The sequence below is a fragment of the Coffea eugenioides genome, chromosome 3 (assembly GCF_003713205.1).
Source record: "Coffea eugenioides isolate CCC68of chromosome 3, Ceug_1.0, whole genome shotgun sequence".
Taxonomy (NCBI): domain Eukaryota; kingdom Viridiplantae; phylum Streptophyta; class Magnoliopsida; order Gentianales; family Rubiaceae; genus Coffea; species Coffea eugenioides.
The window spans coordinates 4210782-4228193 of NC_040037.1; the positions used below are offsets into that span (position 1 = coordinate 4210782).

The 17412-nt window shown below is 37.6% G+C and overlaps 3 protein-coding genes across 4 annotated transcripts; all 3 read left to right on the forward strand.

Annotated features, from left to right (window-relative positions):
* The first annotated feature begins 959 nt into the window (after positions 1 to 959).
* Positions 960 to 8107, forward strand: LOC113765033 (3-ketoacyl-CoA synthase 20-like). Its single transcript, XM_027309084.1, has 4 exons — positions 960 to 991; positions 1675 to 1734; positions 6564 to 7251; positions 7355 to 8107. The coding sequence occupies exons 1-4, from the start codon at positions 960 to 962 to the stop codon at positions 8105 to 8107; spliced, it is 1533 nt and encodes a 510-aa protein (XP_027164885.1).
* Positions 2191 to 5315, forward strand: LOC113765538 (armadillo repeat-containing protein LFR-like). Its single transcript, XM_027309756.1, has 8 exons — positions 2191 to 2431; positions 3200 to 3369; positions 3446 to 3582; positions 3683 to 3939; positions 4094 to 4199; positions 4275 to 4413; positions 4497 to 4624; positions 4733 to 5315. The coding sequence occupies exons 1-8, from the start codon at positions 2239 to 2241 to the stop codon at positions 4986 to 4988; spliced, it is 1386 nt and encodes a 461-aa protein (XP_027165557.1). The 5' UTR covers positions 2191 to 2238; the 3' UTR covers positions 4989 to 5315.
* A 5316-nt stretch (positions 8108 to 13423) lies between the features above and the next one.
* LOC113765160 (3-ketoacyl-CoA synthase 20-like) lies at positions 13424 to 16623 on the forward strand. 2 transcript variants are annotated; one of them, XM_027309243.1, is made up of 3 exons: positions 13424 to 14321; positions 14819 to 15571; positions 16468 to 16623. In XM_027309243.1, the coding sequence occupies exons 1-3, from the start codon at positions 13545 to 13547 to the stop codon at positions 16486 to 16488; spliced, it is 1551 nt and encodes a 516-aa protein (XP_027165044.1). In that variant the 5' UTR covers positions 13424 to 13544; the 3' UTR covers positions 16489 to 16623. The 2 variants fall into 2 exon arrangements, with proteins under 2 accessions (XP_027165044.1, XP_027165043.1); XM_027309242.1 differs by lacking the exon at positions 16468 to 16623 and having other exon boundaries at positions 13425 to 14321; positions 14819 to 15868.
* Positions 16624 to 17412: the final 789 nt, after the last annotated feature.

The window sequence follows — 17412 nt, forward strand, 5'->3', positions numbered from 1 at the left end:
TTACATGATATGATAACAAAACTCACTACTTGTATAACTAAGCTTACGACTTATTACTTGAAAAAGTTATCATTCACTAAGAAATGAGAGCCAATGAGGATTTCCTTTTTATTTTTTTTTTAAAAAAAATTCTCTCTGTTTTTTCATTGAAAGGAGGTCCGGTTCCATTTAACAATCACTCGATTACTCCAAATATTATCCAGATTCTAATTACTTGTCCAATATTTACCATCTGAAATCTTACAAAAAGGACTAACTAGCAAGTATGGCACGAGTCCAAGAAACCCAAAAAAAAAAAAAAAAAAAATATCGAGAGATTGGGAGAGAAAGTGGTTATTGAATGTACAGGAAGATGGCAGGAGCTATAGCTTTGAAAGAGTCTCAAATGATCCTTCTGGTTAATCAGAGATGGTATAATACATAACTGAATACTTCGACATGCTGTTGGGTGCTCCACAGAGCTAATGTGTCAGAATTTGTAAGTTCATACACATATATAGTGGTAAAAATTTGTATTACTCTTGTGGAAAAAAGAGGCAATAATTTTGTTTCGCAACTGGTAGAGTGCATCCTCTTCAACATGGCATTACTGGATGAATTCTGAATTTCAGGATCCAAGAAGGCCTTTTTTGCGAGCATAGCAAATGATAATAACAAAAAGAATAGCGCTGAAAATTCCAGGAGCGCTGAAAATTCCAGGGACGCTGGCCACCTGACTCCCCAGATTAGAATTACCAGAATCAATGCTTGCTCTATCAAACTTGTAAGCAACAAGAATGATAGAAGGTTTTGGTGTACGTCTTAATCCATTGTTATGGTGCAGGGAATCTTCAACAGATCCAATGATGGTTGAAATGACATAAAACCAAGCTGCCAAATGCGAATATATTGCCTTCAAAGGAGATAGCAGAATGGAAAAACAATTAAGAAAACTGGGGCCTTACCAAACCATGGTAGAAATGGCAGAAAACCAGAATGGATATCATGAGAGGTAAAGACTAGGGACTGAATTACTAAAGAAATGTTTCCTCAAGAAATGAACAACGAAGGCAGCACACATTTTTTAGGACAAATTATGGATCCTTGCCCTTTAGACTCCTTGCTAGTATAATTGTGATACTCATTTTCTTGCTTAAGATACATCGGATCTGTTACGTACGTTGTCTCATTCACAGCAAAAATAGTAGTGATACCCTCTTTCAAGCGTTTGCTTAAGAAATGCAACAGCAAAAATTGTGCCTCGGCTGATAAAATTTTCATACAAGCAGGTTTTCAATCTATGAGTAATTATTCGGAAGATGTGATAAGGTTTTAATACGTTTGCCACTTAATAAATGTCGTTAAGCTAAGCACAGTGGAAAAGAGTGAGAGGAGGGGTGTAACTTAACGAAGCTTCTTGATTGATTCGGATTCGTGAGTAGTTCAGATGAAAATTCGAGTCAAGTATGAGTAGGAAAAATTAAAGTACTCGTTGAATTTCATCGAATAGTACATTTATAATATAATTTTTAATTGTTTATTGTGAAGTTACATTAACAGATAAGATGGTTATAGAATTTACCAAAAATTGAACTTGAAAACTCAATTGAATTCAATTAAGTTTGACTAAACTGGTTTGAACTCAATTTGATCAAACTTGAGAAAGGTAGTATAAACTTGAGCTCTATTTTCGAGAAAATCGACAAGTTTGAGTTCCGGTATTTTTATTGGAGTAGAGCTCGACTCTACCCGTCGGTAGTTCAAGAGTGCATAACAAATTTTGTTCTACGCCAAGTTTAAACAGTCTTAGGATCAACTCAAGTTCACAACTCGAATCCCACCACAAAGACTAATTTGTCCAAACAAATTTCATTACTCAGCCTTCATTTATGGATGAAATTGGAGTATGAACGTATAATTGCACTATACAGTGTATGATGGATAACAAAATATTCTGCATTGGGAACATGTTATTTTGTTATTTTTATAGGAATAATTTTAATAGATGTAGAATGGGTGGGTTTTTCAAGGCAATCATCAACTCTTTGTTCAGAGTGAAAATAATTTAGAAGTGAATTAATTCACATGGAAATCCATCCCAAGTCCAGTTTTTCTGCGGCCCACTTTTTCGGCCTAAAATTTTTAATTGGGCTCATATTTGCGCCATTATCCGTCCGTCAGCCGACATCGAATGGTATTTTCTCCCCCTTCTTTTTCTCAACTTTAAGGCCCAGTCCTGACCGTCACCGAATCGCAGCTATGCAGAAGAGAGACCAAAGCAAAGCAGGTGGAGGAGCAGGAGGCTCCGCCACGCCGGCGGCGAAGAGAGGCCGTCCTTTCGGGAGCGGAAGCGGCAATGCTGCCACAGCTGCTGGCGCAGCTGGCTCAGCTGATTCTGCAGCTCCCTCTACTCTCCTCGGTCCTTCTCTACAAGTGCACTCCGCCTTCGCCGGTCAGTCTACACACGGATAGATTAATAAAGTTTTGATCTTTATTTCATTCTGTCCGAGATTATGGTGAAAATTCCCTTAAATTGTTGTGATTTGTCAATTCTTTCGCAGAGGGGTTTAAGTACCTTCAGGGTTTTAGCTTTTCTGGAATTCGCTGAAAAAAGTTAGGTTTACGAATATCTACAAAAGTTTGCAATCAGTGAAGGACTGTTAGTAAGGTCATTAGGAGAAAAAGATGAACTCAGCTAGCTTGCCTGGAAAAGAGCTTTTTCGAGATTGGTTAGTTTGAAGAAGATTGAATATGGGAATATCAGCTCTTTAAGCTTGATTTGATCTCAAAAAATGGGAATATCAGCTAAAATTTACGAATTAATAAACCAAGTTACTAGAGTTCAAAGCTAGTTTGAGCTTGGTCGAACAATAATCTAGCCAAGCTCGAAAACAATTTTAAGCCCGTTATTAATATCAAACTAAGCTTGTATTTTATTGTGTTAGGCTTATTGGGCTCTTTAATATCTTATTTGGTCATAGGTGATGTGATGAAATGCTAATTTATCATAGTGTTTGGGAACTGTGCAAGTCACTTTAGTAGGTTCACAGATAACAGGTGCAAAAGAGAGGATACTTTTAATGATTGAATGTGGAATATAGAAATGAAAATTTGTATAGGCTTGCATTATGCCTAATAAAATGGATTTTGGGTGCTTCAGATTTGAGCCCTTATGGATTTGATGGATTTTCATTCACATTATTTCAATTGTTTTCACCAGAGCAGAATAACAAAAGGATAGTTCTCGCTCTTCAGAGTGGATTGAAGAGTGAGTTGACATGGGCATTGAACACTCTCACATTGCTGTCTTTCAAAGAAAAAGATGAAGTTCGTAAAGATGCAACTCCTCTTGCCAAGATTCCTGGTTTGCTCGATGCTTTATTACAAGTTGTATGTCTCTTGTCATTCAGCAAAACTTATGCATATGAGTAATTTCTGTTGCACTGAATTATCTAAATTCGGGCAGATAGATGACTGGCGTGATATATCCTTGCCAAGGGTGCTAGTTAAAACGCCAAGAGTGAGAATGCTAGGTGCAAATTCTGCTGTTACTGGATTTGGGAATGAATATGAGGCCTTGAGCAAAAATGAAGCTGCTCATAGGTTGTTTGGCATGAGTATCTTATGCTTGAAATTGAAAGTTTTATGTTCATAATGATCACATGGACTGGACACCTGATTTGTACAATTTATTTCGCAACAGCTCTGCGGCTGGTTCCAGCAGTAAAGAGGCTTCTGTACAGAAGAATACTAGTAATCCCCGCCCAGCTGATTGGTGGTTTGAAGAAGATGGCCTGTTTAATATGGATGAGGAAGGGAGGTCTGAAAAGCAGCTGTGTGCTGTTGGTGCTTCAAATATTATACGCAACTTCTCATTCATGCCAGATAATGAGGTCATAATGGCCCAGCATCGTCACTGTTTGGAAACACTATTTCAATGTATAGAAGATTATGTGACAGGTAAAGAAATTAGTAAATTGAGTTGCTAAATGTTTGTCTCTTACATTTCAGGAACTTCACCTTGATGATGTTTTCTCTCGTCAAATAAGCACAGTTGTTTTCTGAAAGATATGTCCAAATACTTGTCCTGGTCTCATGTTTGTTGTTTTGGCAGAGGATGAGGAGCTTGTAACAAATGCCTTGGAGACGGTTGTGAATTTGGCTCATCTGCTGGATCTTCGGATTTTTAGCTCTTCAAAGCCTTCCTACATTAAGATAACGTAAGATTTTGATTTCTGTGTTGTCTATACCACTTCCTGTTGACACGTTACGAATTATGTATAATGATCTACTAGGGAAAAACGAGCAGTCCAGGCCATCATGGGAGTGCTGGGATCTGCTGTAAAAGCCTGGCATTGTGCTGCTGCGGAATTACTTGGACGTCTGATAATAAATCCTGATAATGAACCTTTCCTTCTTCCTTTTGCTCCACAGGTTTACCTTTTTACTGTGTCCCCCATTTAGTCTACAGTTATTTTTACTCAACTTGTTAAGAACCATTTTTTTTGAATCTGCAGGTGCATAAGCGACTAGTTGATATCATGAGCCTGCCAGATACTAATGCCCAAGGGGCTGCTGTTGGTGCGCTATATAACCTTGCAGAAGTCAATATGGACTGCCGATTGAAGCTTGGAAGTGAGAGATGGTTAGATGCTTTGTCTAATATTTTAAGTTTCGGGTTTCAACACAAAATAGAGTTGTTTTGAGAAAAGGAAGTTTTATATTGTTCTAACATTCAGTGAAATCATATCAGGGCAATTGATCGGCTACTAAAAGTGATCAAGGCACCACATCCGGTGCCAGAAGTTTGCCGAAAGGCTGCAATGATTTTGGAGAACCTTGTCTCAGAGCCACAAAACAAGCCTCTGCTGCTAGTATATGAAAATGCATTTGCTGAGATGCTTTTCTCTGATGGGAGATACTCTGATACATTTGCCAGGATATTGTTTGAATTGACATCACGACCAAGTAATAAGGTGGCAACAGCTCGTGGTATTTGGGGAATGTAACTTAGACCCTGCCTATAGCTTCTAGGGATTGGATTCAGCTATCCGGCTTGAAATATATAAAATGGCTGATTGTAGATAGGAGGTCATTAATGTGCTATAATCAAGCTAGCTTGCTTATGCACAAGTTAGAAGATTCTGTATTGGTTTCCTTTCTAGCCGTGTTGTTGGCACTTCACTCTGTTTTGGGCTATCAGATATATTACATGTGCTTGCTTAATGTTATTGCTTGTGCAAATCATCCTGGCATTCACTGAAGATTTTAAATATACTTTTTGCAGTGTATCTGTTTCTACGAAGAGGTTATATTACTTAATATCGAGTCTTCAATACAGCTGGTGCCATCTGTTTGTGTCTGAGCACCAAGGAGAAAATTTCTGTGCATTAGTACTCTTTATCTGGTGGCTTTGTTTCATTTAAAGTAAACCTAATTAAAGAGTAATGTGTATTTCTTGCAATTATGTTTGTTGAATGATATTTAAGAATTGGATTGAGTGTTACTTTTGGCTGAAATGCTTGTTGGCAGGCAGTAGAGGCACATGTCGTGTTTGCCATCGTTATCCTCCCCATTCATTGAAAGGAATGGTGTAGTTCTTAACGGAATGTACTGCTAGTAATGTCACATGTTATGGCTGAGGACTGGTCATAGCCCTGAAAATTAGAGGTTGCTATTATTAATCTGAGAGCTCCTTGTGCCAATCAGCTAGCTGAAAAATGATCTTTGTTGCTCCAAATCTTCCTCCTACAATAACTAAAAGTTGCTTTTGAGCATGTAACGTCCAAGATGTTTGGAAAGCTCAATAGAATGTTGTCTTGTGGATCAGTCGTTATGTTGTACCATGTGAATGATCTGTTATCTCACAGGGAGGGTTGAAGTGTCCCCTACAGGCAGAGTATAATATTCTGGGATCGTAGCCATAAACTGATTTAAAATTTGCATTTGCCGACTTCATACTAGAGCATAAAATGCATAATCTCCTTGTGACATGGCAAACTAAAGAAATTGATCTCAAAGAAGTATCATGCATGATCGGAACTTTATGCCAATGCTTCCCAAAACGCAAGTTTTCCCCTATGAAAGTTGTGGAAATGTTCATTTCATTGAGCTAATGTAGCAGGCTGTCGTGAAAGCATTTTGAACAGGAACGTCATTTGTCATTCCTTTGGCACATCCCACAATTTAAGTACGCAAGAAATTCATTCGAAGCTAATCACCTCCAGCCTTTGTTGCGCGTAGAAGTTTTTACTTGCCAACAAAGTTAAGCACCTCTTAACATTCATGTTATGTAAACATCACTCATAAAAACCATCACTTAACTACAATTTTGGTGCTATTAAATCCCCTGCGGGCAGCTACCATAATTCACACCAGGCTCTCCTCTTAAATTCTGACTTACCCTCCACTTCCAAGACATTGCCTTGCTCACTCTCAGACTATCAGTTGATACATCCACCGGTAATTTCTTTCCTCGAGCAACTTTAATCTGAGTTTGGGGTTGCAATGGGGGATCAGAGGAGGGCTGACTATATGAGAGAAGAAATGCCGTTTACAGCTAGAACTCTAGAGAGGAAGCCTAGTCTTCCCAACTTTCTCCTATCTGTTAGGCTCAAGCATGTCAAACTTGGTTACTGTTATCTTATTTCCAACCTTAGGTACCTGATCGTAGTTCCCCTCGTGGGGGTTGTTTCGTTTCATCTTTCGACTGTCACCATCAAAGATTTCGACCTATTATGGGGTCCTTTCAGGTTCAATTTTGTGGCAACAGTTTTTTGTTCTGCCTTTTTTGTTTTCCTGGGTACATTGTACTGTGTGACTAGGCCCAGGAAAGTTTATCTCGTGAATTTTGCATGCTACAAACCTGGACCCGAGTTTATGTGCTCCAGAGAAGATTACATGGAGAAATGTAGACGATCTGGGAAGTTCAATGAACAAAATTTAGCATTTATGGAGAAAATTTTGGAGAGATCAGGACTTGGCCAGAAAACATACGCAGCTGAGCCAAATGCCTGCCTGGCTGAGGCTAGGAAGGAGGCTGAGATGGTTATTTTTGGCGCCATTGATCAACTACTGGCAAAGACTGGTGTTAAAACCAAAGATATAGGGATTCTAGTGGTGAATTGCAGTCTTTTTTGTCCAACACCGTCCCTTTCTGCTACTGTTGTAAACCATTACAAGCTTAGGGGGAATATTTTGAGCTACACCCTTGGCGGTATGGGCTGCAGTGCTGGACTGATTTCGATAGATCTTGCCAAGCAACTTTTACAGGTCGCATAACTCATCTCAACTTCTGAACCTAACTTTGTTCGTTCTATTTAACTATTTGGATAACATTCTTGGAAGGCAACATTCAAATATATTAATGTAACAGGTCCAGGGAAACACGTACGCCCTGGTGGTGAGTATGGAACCCATGACTCCGAATCTGTACTCCGGGAACAATGAGTCAATGCTCATGACGAACTGTCTCTTCCGAATGGGAGGAGCTGCGATTCTACTATCAAACAAAACGTCTGATCATGGTCGTTCAAAATATCAGCTCATTCACTCAGTTCGAACACACAAGGGAGCTGATGACAAAAGTTACGGTTGCATTTTCCAACAGGAGGATGAGGAGAAAAAGGTCGGTGTTGCCTTGTCTAGAGATATAGTGGGTGTAGCTGGAGAGGCATTGAAAGCCAATATAACAACACTTGGGCCATTAGTTCTTCCCGCGTCAGAACAATTCATGTTTCTTGTTTCTTTGCTGGCGAAGAAGGTATTTGATTTGGAAATCAAGCCATATATTCCGAATTTCAAGCTTGCTTTTGAGCATTTCTGCATTCATGCTGGCGGAAAAGCAGTGCTGAATGCAATGGAGAAGAACCTTGAACTGACTCAATGGCATTTGGAGCCATCAAGAATGACACTCCACAGGTTTGGCAACACATCTAGCAGTTCATTGTGGTATGAATTGGCTTATTCCGAGGCCAAGGGAAGGATAAGGAAGGGAGATAGGATATTGCAGATAGCGTTTGGCTCAGGCTTCAAATGCAACAGTATTGTATATCGTGCATTGAGGTTCATTGATCCAGCTAAAGAGAAGAATCCTTGGACAGATGAAATTGATGAATTTCCAGTGTAAGTGCCTCCAGTTCCTGAAACTTTCTTCTTGTTGAGGTAAAATTGATTCTTGAATTACTTCATTACCGCTGTAAAATAGAGGGTTGTTTCAACTTACATCACTTTGGGAATATTACTATAATTTAATTAAGGCAAATATCGTTGTCATGTTGTACAAGAAGTAGACTAGAGAATAATGGAGCTTGCGCGGTTGAAGAAGAGAGGTAACTAATTTGTTTGCTACTTCGTGTGTATAAAATCATTCATTTGGTATGTATGTTGATAATGTATTATAAGACAAATTAACTGTAACGTCTATTAAATTTAGTTTTGGGTCTTCTTCCTTTTGGGATGCGCCTATTATGATCCTTACTCTTCTATTTTTTGGTAGTAAGCTCTTGGCTTCTTATTGATTATGCAAGAATTTACACAAATGAAGGGGCATACCCCTTAACCAATTACAGCAAGACTACAACGAATAGATGATCTGTACAGGTGAAAGCTGAATTCTTAGCTCAGAACCCAGGTACAATTTCTCTTGTTCCTGTTTCCCGTCAATCAGCTTTCACCTGCTGCAATGCCCCGAAAATCCTTTTATGATCAAATGATCAATATGCTGATAAGGAGGATAAAGATCTGCATGTTTCTACTGCACCAGAGGTGATAAACTCTGGCAGCAAAAACACTTCTGCAAACAGAACTCTTATGGAAGAAATGCTCAATATCCATCCTCTGAAGCTCTCTATCCCTGTCAACCATGGTTAGCAATATCGGCCGATACTTATTGGTATCGGCCGAGTCGTAACCGGAACAGAGGGAATCGGTACAATACTGATTCTCGAATCACGGATATTGCCATATCTGCGGTAACTCGGCTGATATTAGCCGATTCGAATCTGTGATACTGGTATTAGTCTATATATCCAAGTCGACTCGGAGTCAATTTGGATATTTTTTCAAATTGTGCCTTTTTTGGTATTTTAGTAATTTTTTTCAGATTTTTTGAAAACTTTCATGTACTAGAATGTGCGTATCTCCCGATATTCAACCGATATGCCGTGACTGATATGGAACAACCGAGACCACGATGCCACGACGCGACAGGGAACCATGCTGTCAACACACTTGCTCTTATGAGAATAACACACTTGCTCTTATGATCACAAGTTAGGGGAAAATAAACTTAAGAAAATGGGCAAGTTTGACATATTTTAGTCAATATCGTGCTGGACAATCTCCCTGCTAACATGGTAAGATTGAAATATTATATCTCCGTATCGCCTGTGACGCATGCAAACACGCAGTAAGGAGTGGGAAAAACTGTTCAGCCAGAAAGGTTGCTCTTAGTGAATGGTGATCAAGTCGTTTTGCTCTTCAAATTCTTCTGATGCTCAAGGCATTTGAAAACTGACTAGATTCACAGCACATCAATAATTTGGTTGGTTGACCATATAGTAATCGATATGAGCAATGTTTAGTCTCATTCAGTAATTAATATTACTATCGCGTGTGGATTTTTTCTAATAGAATAAAACCAATATGATTAGTGAGATACATCGGAATCGTTCAACACGATTTGCTTGACGAAGTTAGAGACGATCCCAAAGAGATCCAATTAAATTGACTGATTTAGCATGATTAGCTAAACTATCTTCTGTGGACTTTAGTGATGGGATAATACTTTGATACCTCTACTTATTCGTTCTTTTATTTAAGAGGCACTTTAAGTTCTACTTATGAGCAACATAGGCAGATAAAAAACAAGCGTATATAAATAATTTAAGGGACTTTTGCGAGTGGTTCTACATCATACCTAACCAATTATTAAAAATTAAACACACCTCTGTTCATTTCAAATACATGGCCTAAAAATCATTAGATTGGAGTTGAAGCTTAACTGGAATAGCCTCTAGAGGCCAAGCCTTTTGAACTGTCAGCCCAAAATTTTCTTCCATGTCTGAATCTTCTGGATTCATTCCTTATTCAAGTTTCCAGTCAATGTTGTGAATGAAAGAAGCTAGCATCAAATGCACCATCCCATAAGCCAGAGGCAATCCTGGACAAATTCTCCTCCCTGCACTAAAGGGAACGAGTTCGAAATGCTGGCCTCTTACGGCAATCTCAATGTCTAAAAACCGATCAGGCTCAAAAGTATCTGACCCCATTTGCAGGATCTCTGTTCCAAGCCCACATATTGACGAGTACTTTTTGTGTCTTTGGGCACCACGTAACCATTGATTTCTACATCGTCAATTGCTGCGTGAGGAATTAATGGGGCTGGAGGGTGAAGTCGAAAGGTTTCTTTTATCACAGCTCGCAAGCAAGGGAGCCTAGAAATGTCTGATTCTTGGACAATTTCCTTCTGTCCAATGACTTCCTTGAGCTCGGCTCTAGTTTACGTGATCTTATAGCTCTGTCATTGCCACTACACAGTGGTTGAAGCAGAGTCAATTCCTCCCACAAACAAATCCTAAAAGGAATCAGAGTTAGATGCGCAGTGACAATTTTCCTACTAAAATGGCTTGAAATTTGGTTTAACTATCATGTAAAAAGTGAAAATTTTCAATATGTGGAAGAGTATTTATATTCCAACTTCCATCTCCTGCAACAACCATGTATAGCTGGAGCCTGGAGGATATCATTTTCAGGCATTTTATGGAATGGTCAGTTTTCATCAATATCAATGTCCTCAGAAGCATAAGTTAAGCAATCATGTTGAGTAAATTACATTTCAACCATGAATTTATTTACTGATTATACTACTTATAGGTGCAGTTGAAGAGGAGATTTAAATGCATATATGCTCCTCTTGTATGTGCATCTCGAATTATATTTTGAAATCCACACTCATTTTTACTATTGACTGTATATTTTGCATTATACTTCGAAACTCATATTCATTTCTGCTATTTAATAGACCTTGATAGTAGCGATCTCAACCATTAATCAATGAAGGAAAAAAAAAAAAAAAGCTTAAAGACCTTCTACCATGAGAAGGAGATCCAACAAATGAAAGAAGGAAATGAAATGTCAATCTGCCTTTGGACTTATTTCCTTGCCGCCGACTAATTAGAGATGAGTTTAATGCTCTCAACACGGTTTCTTGCACTTTATAACATCCACTTTTTTCTCTTTTTTGGCTAAATTGGTGAGACATTTTTTGAACCCTTGTTTTGTTTTTTTCTGAGAAAAACATGTAGAGTCGTAGATCAATACGAATTACGCGTTTCATTTTTATACGTGATAGCTGGTACCTAGAAAGTGACGCAAATAATTTTTTTTTTTTTTCCCATTAGGAACCATGGCAATGAGATATATTGAGCTTATCTTTTCCTTTCTTCCTAAATTGATCATAAATTATTGATGACACTCTTACTTGGTGAAGTAGTGAAAGATACGTGAGGAGACTAAACAATATTGAGGAATAGTGCAACAAAATTACTATAGCACTTGTTTATAATCATTAGTAATAGAATTCTTTTTTTTTTCTTTTTCTTTTTCATCAAAAGATGGGCTAAGCGGAAATTACAATGGAATTTTAACCAACGTTGAGCTGCATCCATGAGATCATTTCGCCTTCACCCAAAAATTGCCTCAATTCCTATTCGAAAATATTCCCCATTGTAAGTGAAAAAAAAAAAGCATGTGCCCCTAAAGGAAAATGATCATGCCCGATTTACAGAGACCCAAAAGAAAAAAAAAAAAAAGTTGCTCAACAACAATTAATCGTTGTTGTAATTCTCACAGAAATTTACGAGCTTCTTTTCGACATTTAACTGTTCAAACAAGTCCTAGCCAAAGAAGTCAGACCATCTTCCTCAAGTGCAACTTGTAAGCCAGTCCAGAAATAACCTTACTTTGATTTTGTGATAGTGAGCTTAGACAGCAAATAAGATTTGAAAACAGAAAATAATTTAGATGACAAAGTCTATTAATTCTAAACTTATATAGAGCTGACAGTTCTTGATGAAATTTTTGAAAAATAAAGTAAACAAATTTGTATTATGCCGGGCAGTTCACTCTGCATCTCCTTCACCACCAAGCAAGAAAATTTTTGCTCTTAATTACACTAAAAAAAAAAAATCGTCGCAGGTTCTCTTTTGGACATTTTGTTATTATGACAGTAGTGACTCATAACTGCAACATTGTTGACTAATTATCAGACAAGATTAATATAAGATCATAACCTACAATTTATTCGAGTCACACCACACAGGTAGTCGTTATTTTTCATTTTCCATTTTGGTTTTTATATACTGTAGTTTTTATAACTCATAGTGACTATGAACAACAAATCCAACTAATGCAAATGTAATATCTCCATCTGTCCAGAGAATTACTACTATTGTTTTTCACTTACCCCTGCTCGGAGATAGATTTTTATAATGCATACTACATTCTTTTCTCCGGTGATATAATGGACGTTTTTCATTCTTGTCAATCTGAAAGATTAATGTTCATTCTATCATACATTTTTCACAGTCTTTGTTTTTTCTTCTACTATATATGCACAGTATGAGTACAACTTGCAGCAGATCTCCATCAACAATTAAGAGCGATGTTGGAACTTCAAAAACATGCACATCAAGGAGAAGAGGGTCTCAGAGGATAAAATGCCTTTGTACGTTCCTACATTTTCTGTTCATAAAGTGACAGAATATTGCTTTGAAAGACTATGAAAAAAGTAAGTACCCCAGCTGAGGAAAGATGTACTGGGGAATTGAAGATATATTTCTCCGTCAGTCACAAAAAATACTGGGCAAAGGTAAACGAAAACAACCTGCAGACAAATACCTCCCATGTAACTACGTGTTAAGCCTAATGGTAATAGAACCTGGACAGCGACTCGAAATGCAAATTCTTTTCTTTCTTTTAAAATATGACTATGATATTGAACTTATCTGTTTGTTTTCTGGACAGATCATTAAACTAGTCGCGGTGCTTTTACTTGATGGAGTGGTGAAAGAAATGTGGCATGACTTAGACTGTTGAGTAAAAGAGTGACAAAATTTAGTATGCCAGCCCTGATTCATGACCTAATTTAGTACTCAGTCCACAAAGTCAATATTAAAAGCTTAAACTTCTGCATCTTCTACAGGTTTGAAAATTTTGTCTTTATGCATATGTGTGTGTCTTTTATCTTTCAGTTTCATCTTACAGAGATTTGAAGTTTGGTTGAATAGAAAAGGAGAACTTGTCCATGCACAAACTTATAGCAAAAGTCCCATCTCACCTATATATCCCAAATATTAAAATAAAAATTAAGTCCCCTTTGACCGCCTCAAATTTTCCATTCACACCAGCCCGTCCCTTTAAATTCGGACTTCCACTAGACATTTGCAAGACATATCATTTTCTGTCACTCTTGTATATCTTGGTGACCTTCTTAGATTTTCTAGCTCTTCATTCGAGATCCATCATCATCTTCTTCAATTTCATTTACTTTCTCTATTCACATCATGGGGGATGAGAAGGCTAATAATCTCCCTAATTCCTCTATTCACACCATGGGGGATGAGAAGACTAATAATCTCCCTAACATTCTCTTATCTCGTGGACTTGATGGTGTGAAGCATGGCTACCACTATCTAATCTCCCATGCAACTCTCCTATTATTAGTTCTTCTTTCAGGGGTCGTTTCAGTTCATCTTTCCACTCTAAAATCGGAAGATTTGGTGCTATTATGGGATCAGTTGAGATTGAATTTTTTTACAATAATTTTGTGTTTTGGTCTTAAGGTTTTACTAGGTTTTTTCTATTTGATGACTAGGCCTAGGAAAGTTTATATGGTTGATTTTGCATGTTACAAACCTGGACCTCAACTTTTGTGTACCAGAAAGCGGGCTGCTGAGATAACTAGAAAAACAGGGGTATTCAATGAAGAAAATCTAGACTTCATGAAGAGAATCCTGGAGAGGGCAGGATTGGGGGAGAAGACGTATTTCCCAGAAGCTTTTTTCAATTATCCACCAGATCCCGGCATGGCTGAGGCAAGAAAGGAGGCAGAAATGGTTATGTTTGGTGCCATTGATGAGCTGTTGGAAAAAACTGGAGTGAGGGCCAAAGATATTGGGATTCTTGTGGTGAATTGTGGTTGTTTTTGTCCAACTCCATCTCTGTCTTCTATGATTGTCAACCATTACAAACTTAGGACCAATATTCTGAGCTACAACCTTGGTGGTATGGGTTGCAGTGCTGGAGTTATCTCAATTGATCTTGCCAAGTACCATCTACAGGTCAGCCCTAAAACATTCTCGCGTGAATGTCAAGATTTATTGGTTAATTAATACTCATGATGATGCCAAAAATTTAAATTAGTCTGTCAAAATCATCAGTTGGATTAATCCAGCATTCCGCTAATCTGGTCTCTTGTCATATATAATTTTCTCATTTAATAGATTCCCACTCCGCATGTTCAGCATTTATTTTTGGATGCTCTTACAATCCTTAATCTGTCTCAAATCACTCCAATTGCTCATCAAGAAAAGTCAACGAAAAATATGTGTTTTCACATCACTGCTTGCACATAAATTTGTGAAAGGTAGCTAATTAACTTGAAAAGAGTTGGGATAACTCATAGTACAAAATGTCTGGAATAAAAGCTGTAATACATTTTAGAGTAAATTTTATATACACTATCACTTGTGCATATATCCAATATCTTAGTTTCACAATACTGGCCGCGTGTAGCTTCATTTTCTTTAGGCTGAATTTCATTACATCAATGCAACAGGTGCTTCGAAACTCCTATGCCCTTGTGGTGAGTACGGAAAACCTGACCCTCAATGCATACAGGGGAAACAATCCCTCCATGCTCGTCTCCAATGCCCTCTTTCGCGTCGGGGGGACCGCAATTTTGCTATCAAACAAGCCATCCGATCGTCCTCGTTCAAAATATCAGCTCAGCCACATTGTACGTACTCACAAAGGGGCCCAAGACAAATTTTACAATTGTGCTGTCCAGCAAGAGGATGAGGATAATAAAGTTGGAATAGCCTTGTCTAAAGATCTTATGATCATAGCTGGAGAGGCTTTAAAATCGAATATTATAGCACTCGCGCCGCTGATTCTGCCCGCCTCTAAAAAACTCCTCTACGTAATTAATTTGTTCGCGAGGAAGTATTTAAACAAGAAGATCAAGCCGTATGTTCCCGATTTCAAGCTCGCATTGGAGCATTTTTGCATTCACGCCGGAGGAAGAGCTGTGTTAGATGCCGTGCAAAAGGCCCTTGACCTAAGCGAGTGGCAATTGGAGCCTTCAAGAATGACGCTGTATAGATTTGGCAATACTTCCACTAGCTCTACTTGGTATGAATTGGCTTATTTGGAGGCCAAGGGGAGGGTGAAAAAGGGTGACCGAGCATGGCAGATTTCCTTTGGTGCAGGATTCAAATGCAATAGTGCTGTGTGGCGGGCATTGAAGGACATTGATCCATCTAAGGAGAAGAATTGTTGGACGGATGAAATTGATGAATTTCCTGTTCAGGTACCTAAATGTCAACCGTTGGTTCTTGATTGAAACAATTATTTGTCATCTTTCTTGTAATTTTGAGACAAGTAAATTTACTGTGTAATGTAAGCCCCTCCCCCCCCCCCCCCCCCACCACCACCACAAAAAAAAAAAAGAAAAAGAAAGTGGTGCTTACAAGATTACTTGTATTAATTAGAAATGTCGTCGTCATTCTTGTGTAGTCTAGTGAACAAAATGGTTCATTAGATCTGTTGTCCCAAGTTTAATTTCACCAAAGTATTGATAAAGTTATTTTGTGTCGTTTTGTGTCCACTATTAATTGTCAGTTTATGGCACTTGACCAAGCTGATATCAATACCAAAATAGATAAATAAAGAAACCCTTCATTAGGGAGAGACCGTACACGTAAATGCATGGACCAAAAGGACCAAAACCTTTGGATGCATTGCTAATTGGTACCTTTTACACCATAGCAGGAGAATAGGGTGTATACACAGTGTTCCCCCTAATTCTTTTTTTTTTTTAATTTCAAAGAAAATTATGCTCTCTTTATTTGTTTGTTAATGAGAAATTAATTGTCAAAAAGATTCATAAAAGAAATAATTTTTTGATGGAAATATTTGGAAGGTTTATACTACTATATATAAGTAAATATATATCCACCCATAGAATGTAGAATATTAGCATCAGTACATGTACGTTATATATAACTTATGACATCAAATTGCTTTTTGTTAATTATTATTAATAAGCGTAGAGTTTGCTCACCAAATTCATAAATGAAAAAATCAACTGAAATTTAGAGAACATTCCTGAACATATATCAGAATTGCTGTAATTTCGGTTGCGCATTCAAATCTGTCACTGTTGCACATCCTACCCTCGACCAACTGTAACCTTTTGATTTGCAGAAGACTTTCGTGTTCACATAAGCCCACCGAATATATAGACGAACCATTCTGCAATTAAATCTGTCTGTTTCCATCTCAACTAATTTATATGAACTCATAAATGGGGAATGCACAGATGAGGCTTTGCTTTAGCCGTCAAAGTTTTGAGTTCAAGTCTCACAATACATATTTGAGCTATTTCTCTCGTTATTTGTGATTTAGTCTGTAATATTATTGTGGTGTAATTTCCATCATTTATGAGTTACTTTGATAAATTGTATTACTCCCACTATTACGAGTTCCTTGAAATCCTATCAAGAAATTATAAAGGGAAAAGAGTTCATTAGTAAGGGATATGAAGGATAACATTAATTCTTCTTTCTTCATCCCGTATAAATTAGCTTGCCCGAGATATATTAAAAGCAAAGTTGCAAATTACGGATGCTATGATTTTGAATATTACATACCACTCTTAATCATGAGTTATATTTTAATACAACTAAACTAGTCATTTAATTTTTTTTTCCTATCCCTATTTTTTTTTCAGCATGTCTTTCTAAAATCGACGGCTCCGTAAATTACCGTGTTTGTGATGCTACTATAACACATTGAAAATAAAAAAAATGCAAATTACAAAAAAAAAAAACATATATAGTTTCGTTTTCAGGATAAATATAGTGTGACCACATAATTATTACAGCCATACATGAAGTGTACGTTAAGCAGAAACAGAAAGCGAAAAGGAAGCCAACAATGGATATAAATCAATTCAATAAGAAGACTTGTGAATTTTCTATGAAAATTAACTCTTATTTCTTCCATCCAAGAAAACAAAAGGTCAAAATGATGTATGAATATAATCAATATGGGGTCATAACATCGCCGGTAAATCTACGAGGAAAATTCATAATTAATTGTTTGGAAGCTCGACAAAGTTTGCCAAAGGAGGAGTTTACGGTTGACTTA

Excerpts from the sequence above, each read along its gene's own strand:
- LOC113765033 (XM_027309084.1), top strand. The coding sequence starts at position 960 with ATGGCAGAAAACCAGAATGGATATCATGAGAG. Across the intron at positions 1,735-6,563 it reads GAGCTCGACTCTACCCGTCG|TCTTCCCAACTTTCTCCTAT; the intron begins GTAGTTCAAGAG and ends GAGGAAGCCTAG. Across the intron at positions 7,252-7,354 it reads TTGCCAAGCAACTTTTACAG|GTCCAGGGAAACACGTACGC; the intron begins GTCGCATAACTC and ends TTAATGTAACAG.
- LOC113765538 (XM_027309756.1), top strand. The coding sequence starts at position 2,239 with ATGCAGAAGAGAGACCAAAGCAAAGCAGGTGGAGGAGCAGGAGGCTCC. Across the intron at positions 3,583-3,682 it reads AAAAATGAAGCTGCTCATAG|CTCTGCGGCTGGTTCCAGCA; the intron begins GTTGTTTGGCAT and ends ATTTCGCAACAG. Across the intron at positions 4,625-4,732 it reads AAGCTTGGAAGTGAGAGATG|GGCAATTGATCGGCTACTAA; the intron begins GTTAGATGCTTT and ends AAATCATATCAG.
- LOC113765160 (XM_027309242.1), top strand. The coding sequence starts at position 13,545 with ATGGGGGATGAGAAGGCTAATAATCTCCCTAATTCCTCTATTCACACC. Across the intron at positions 14,322-14,818 it reads TTGCCAAGTACCATCTACAG|GTGCTTCGAAACTCCTATGC; the intron begins GTCAGCCCTAAA and ends TCAATGCAACAG.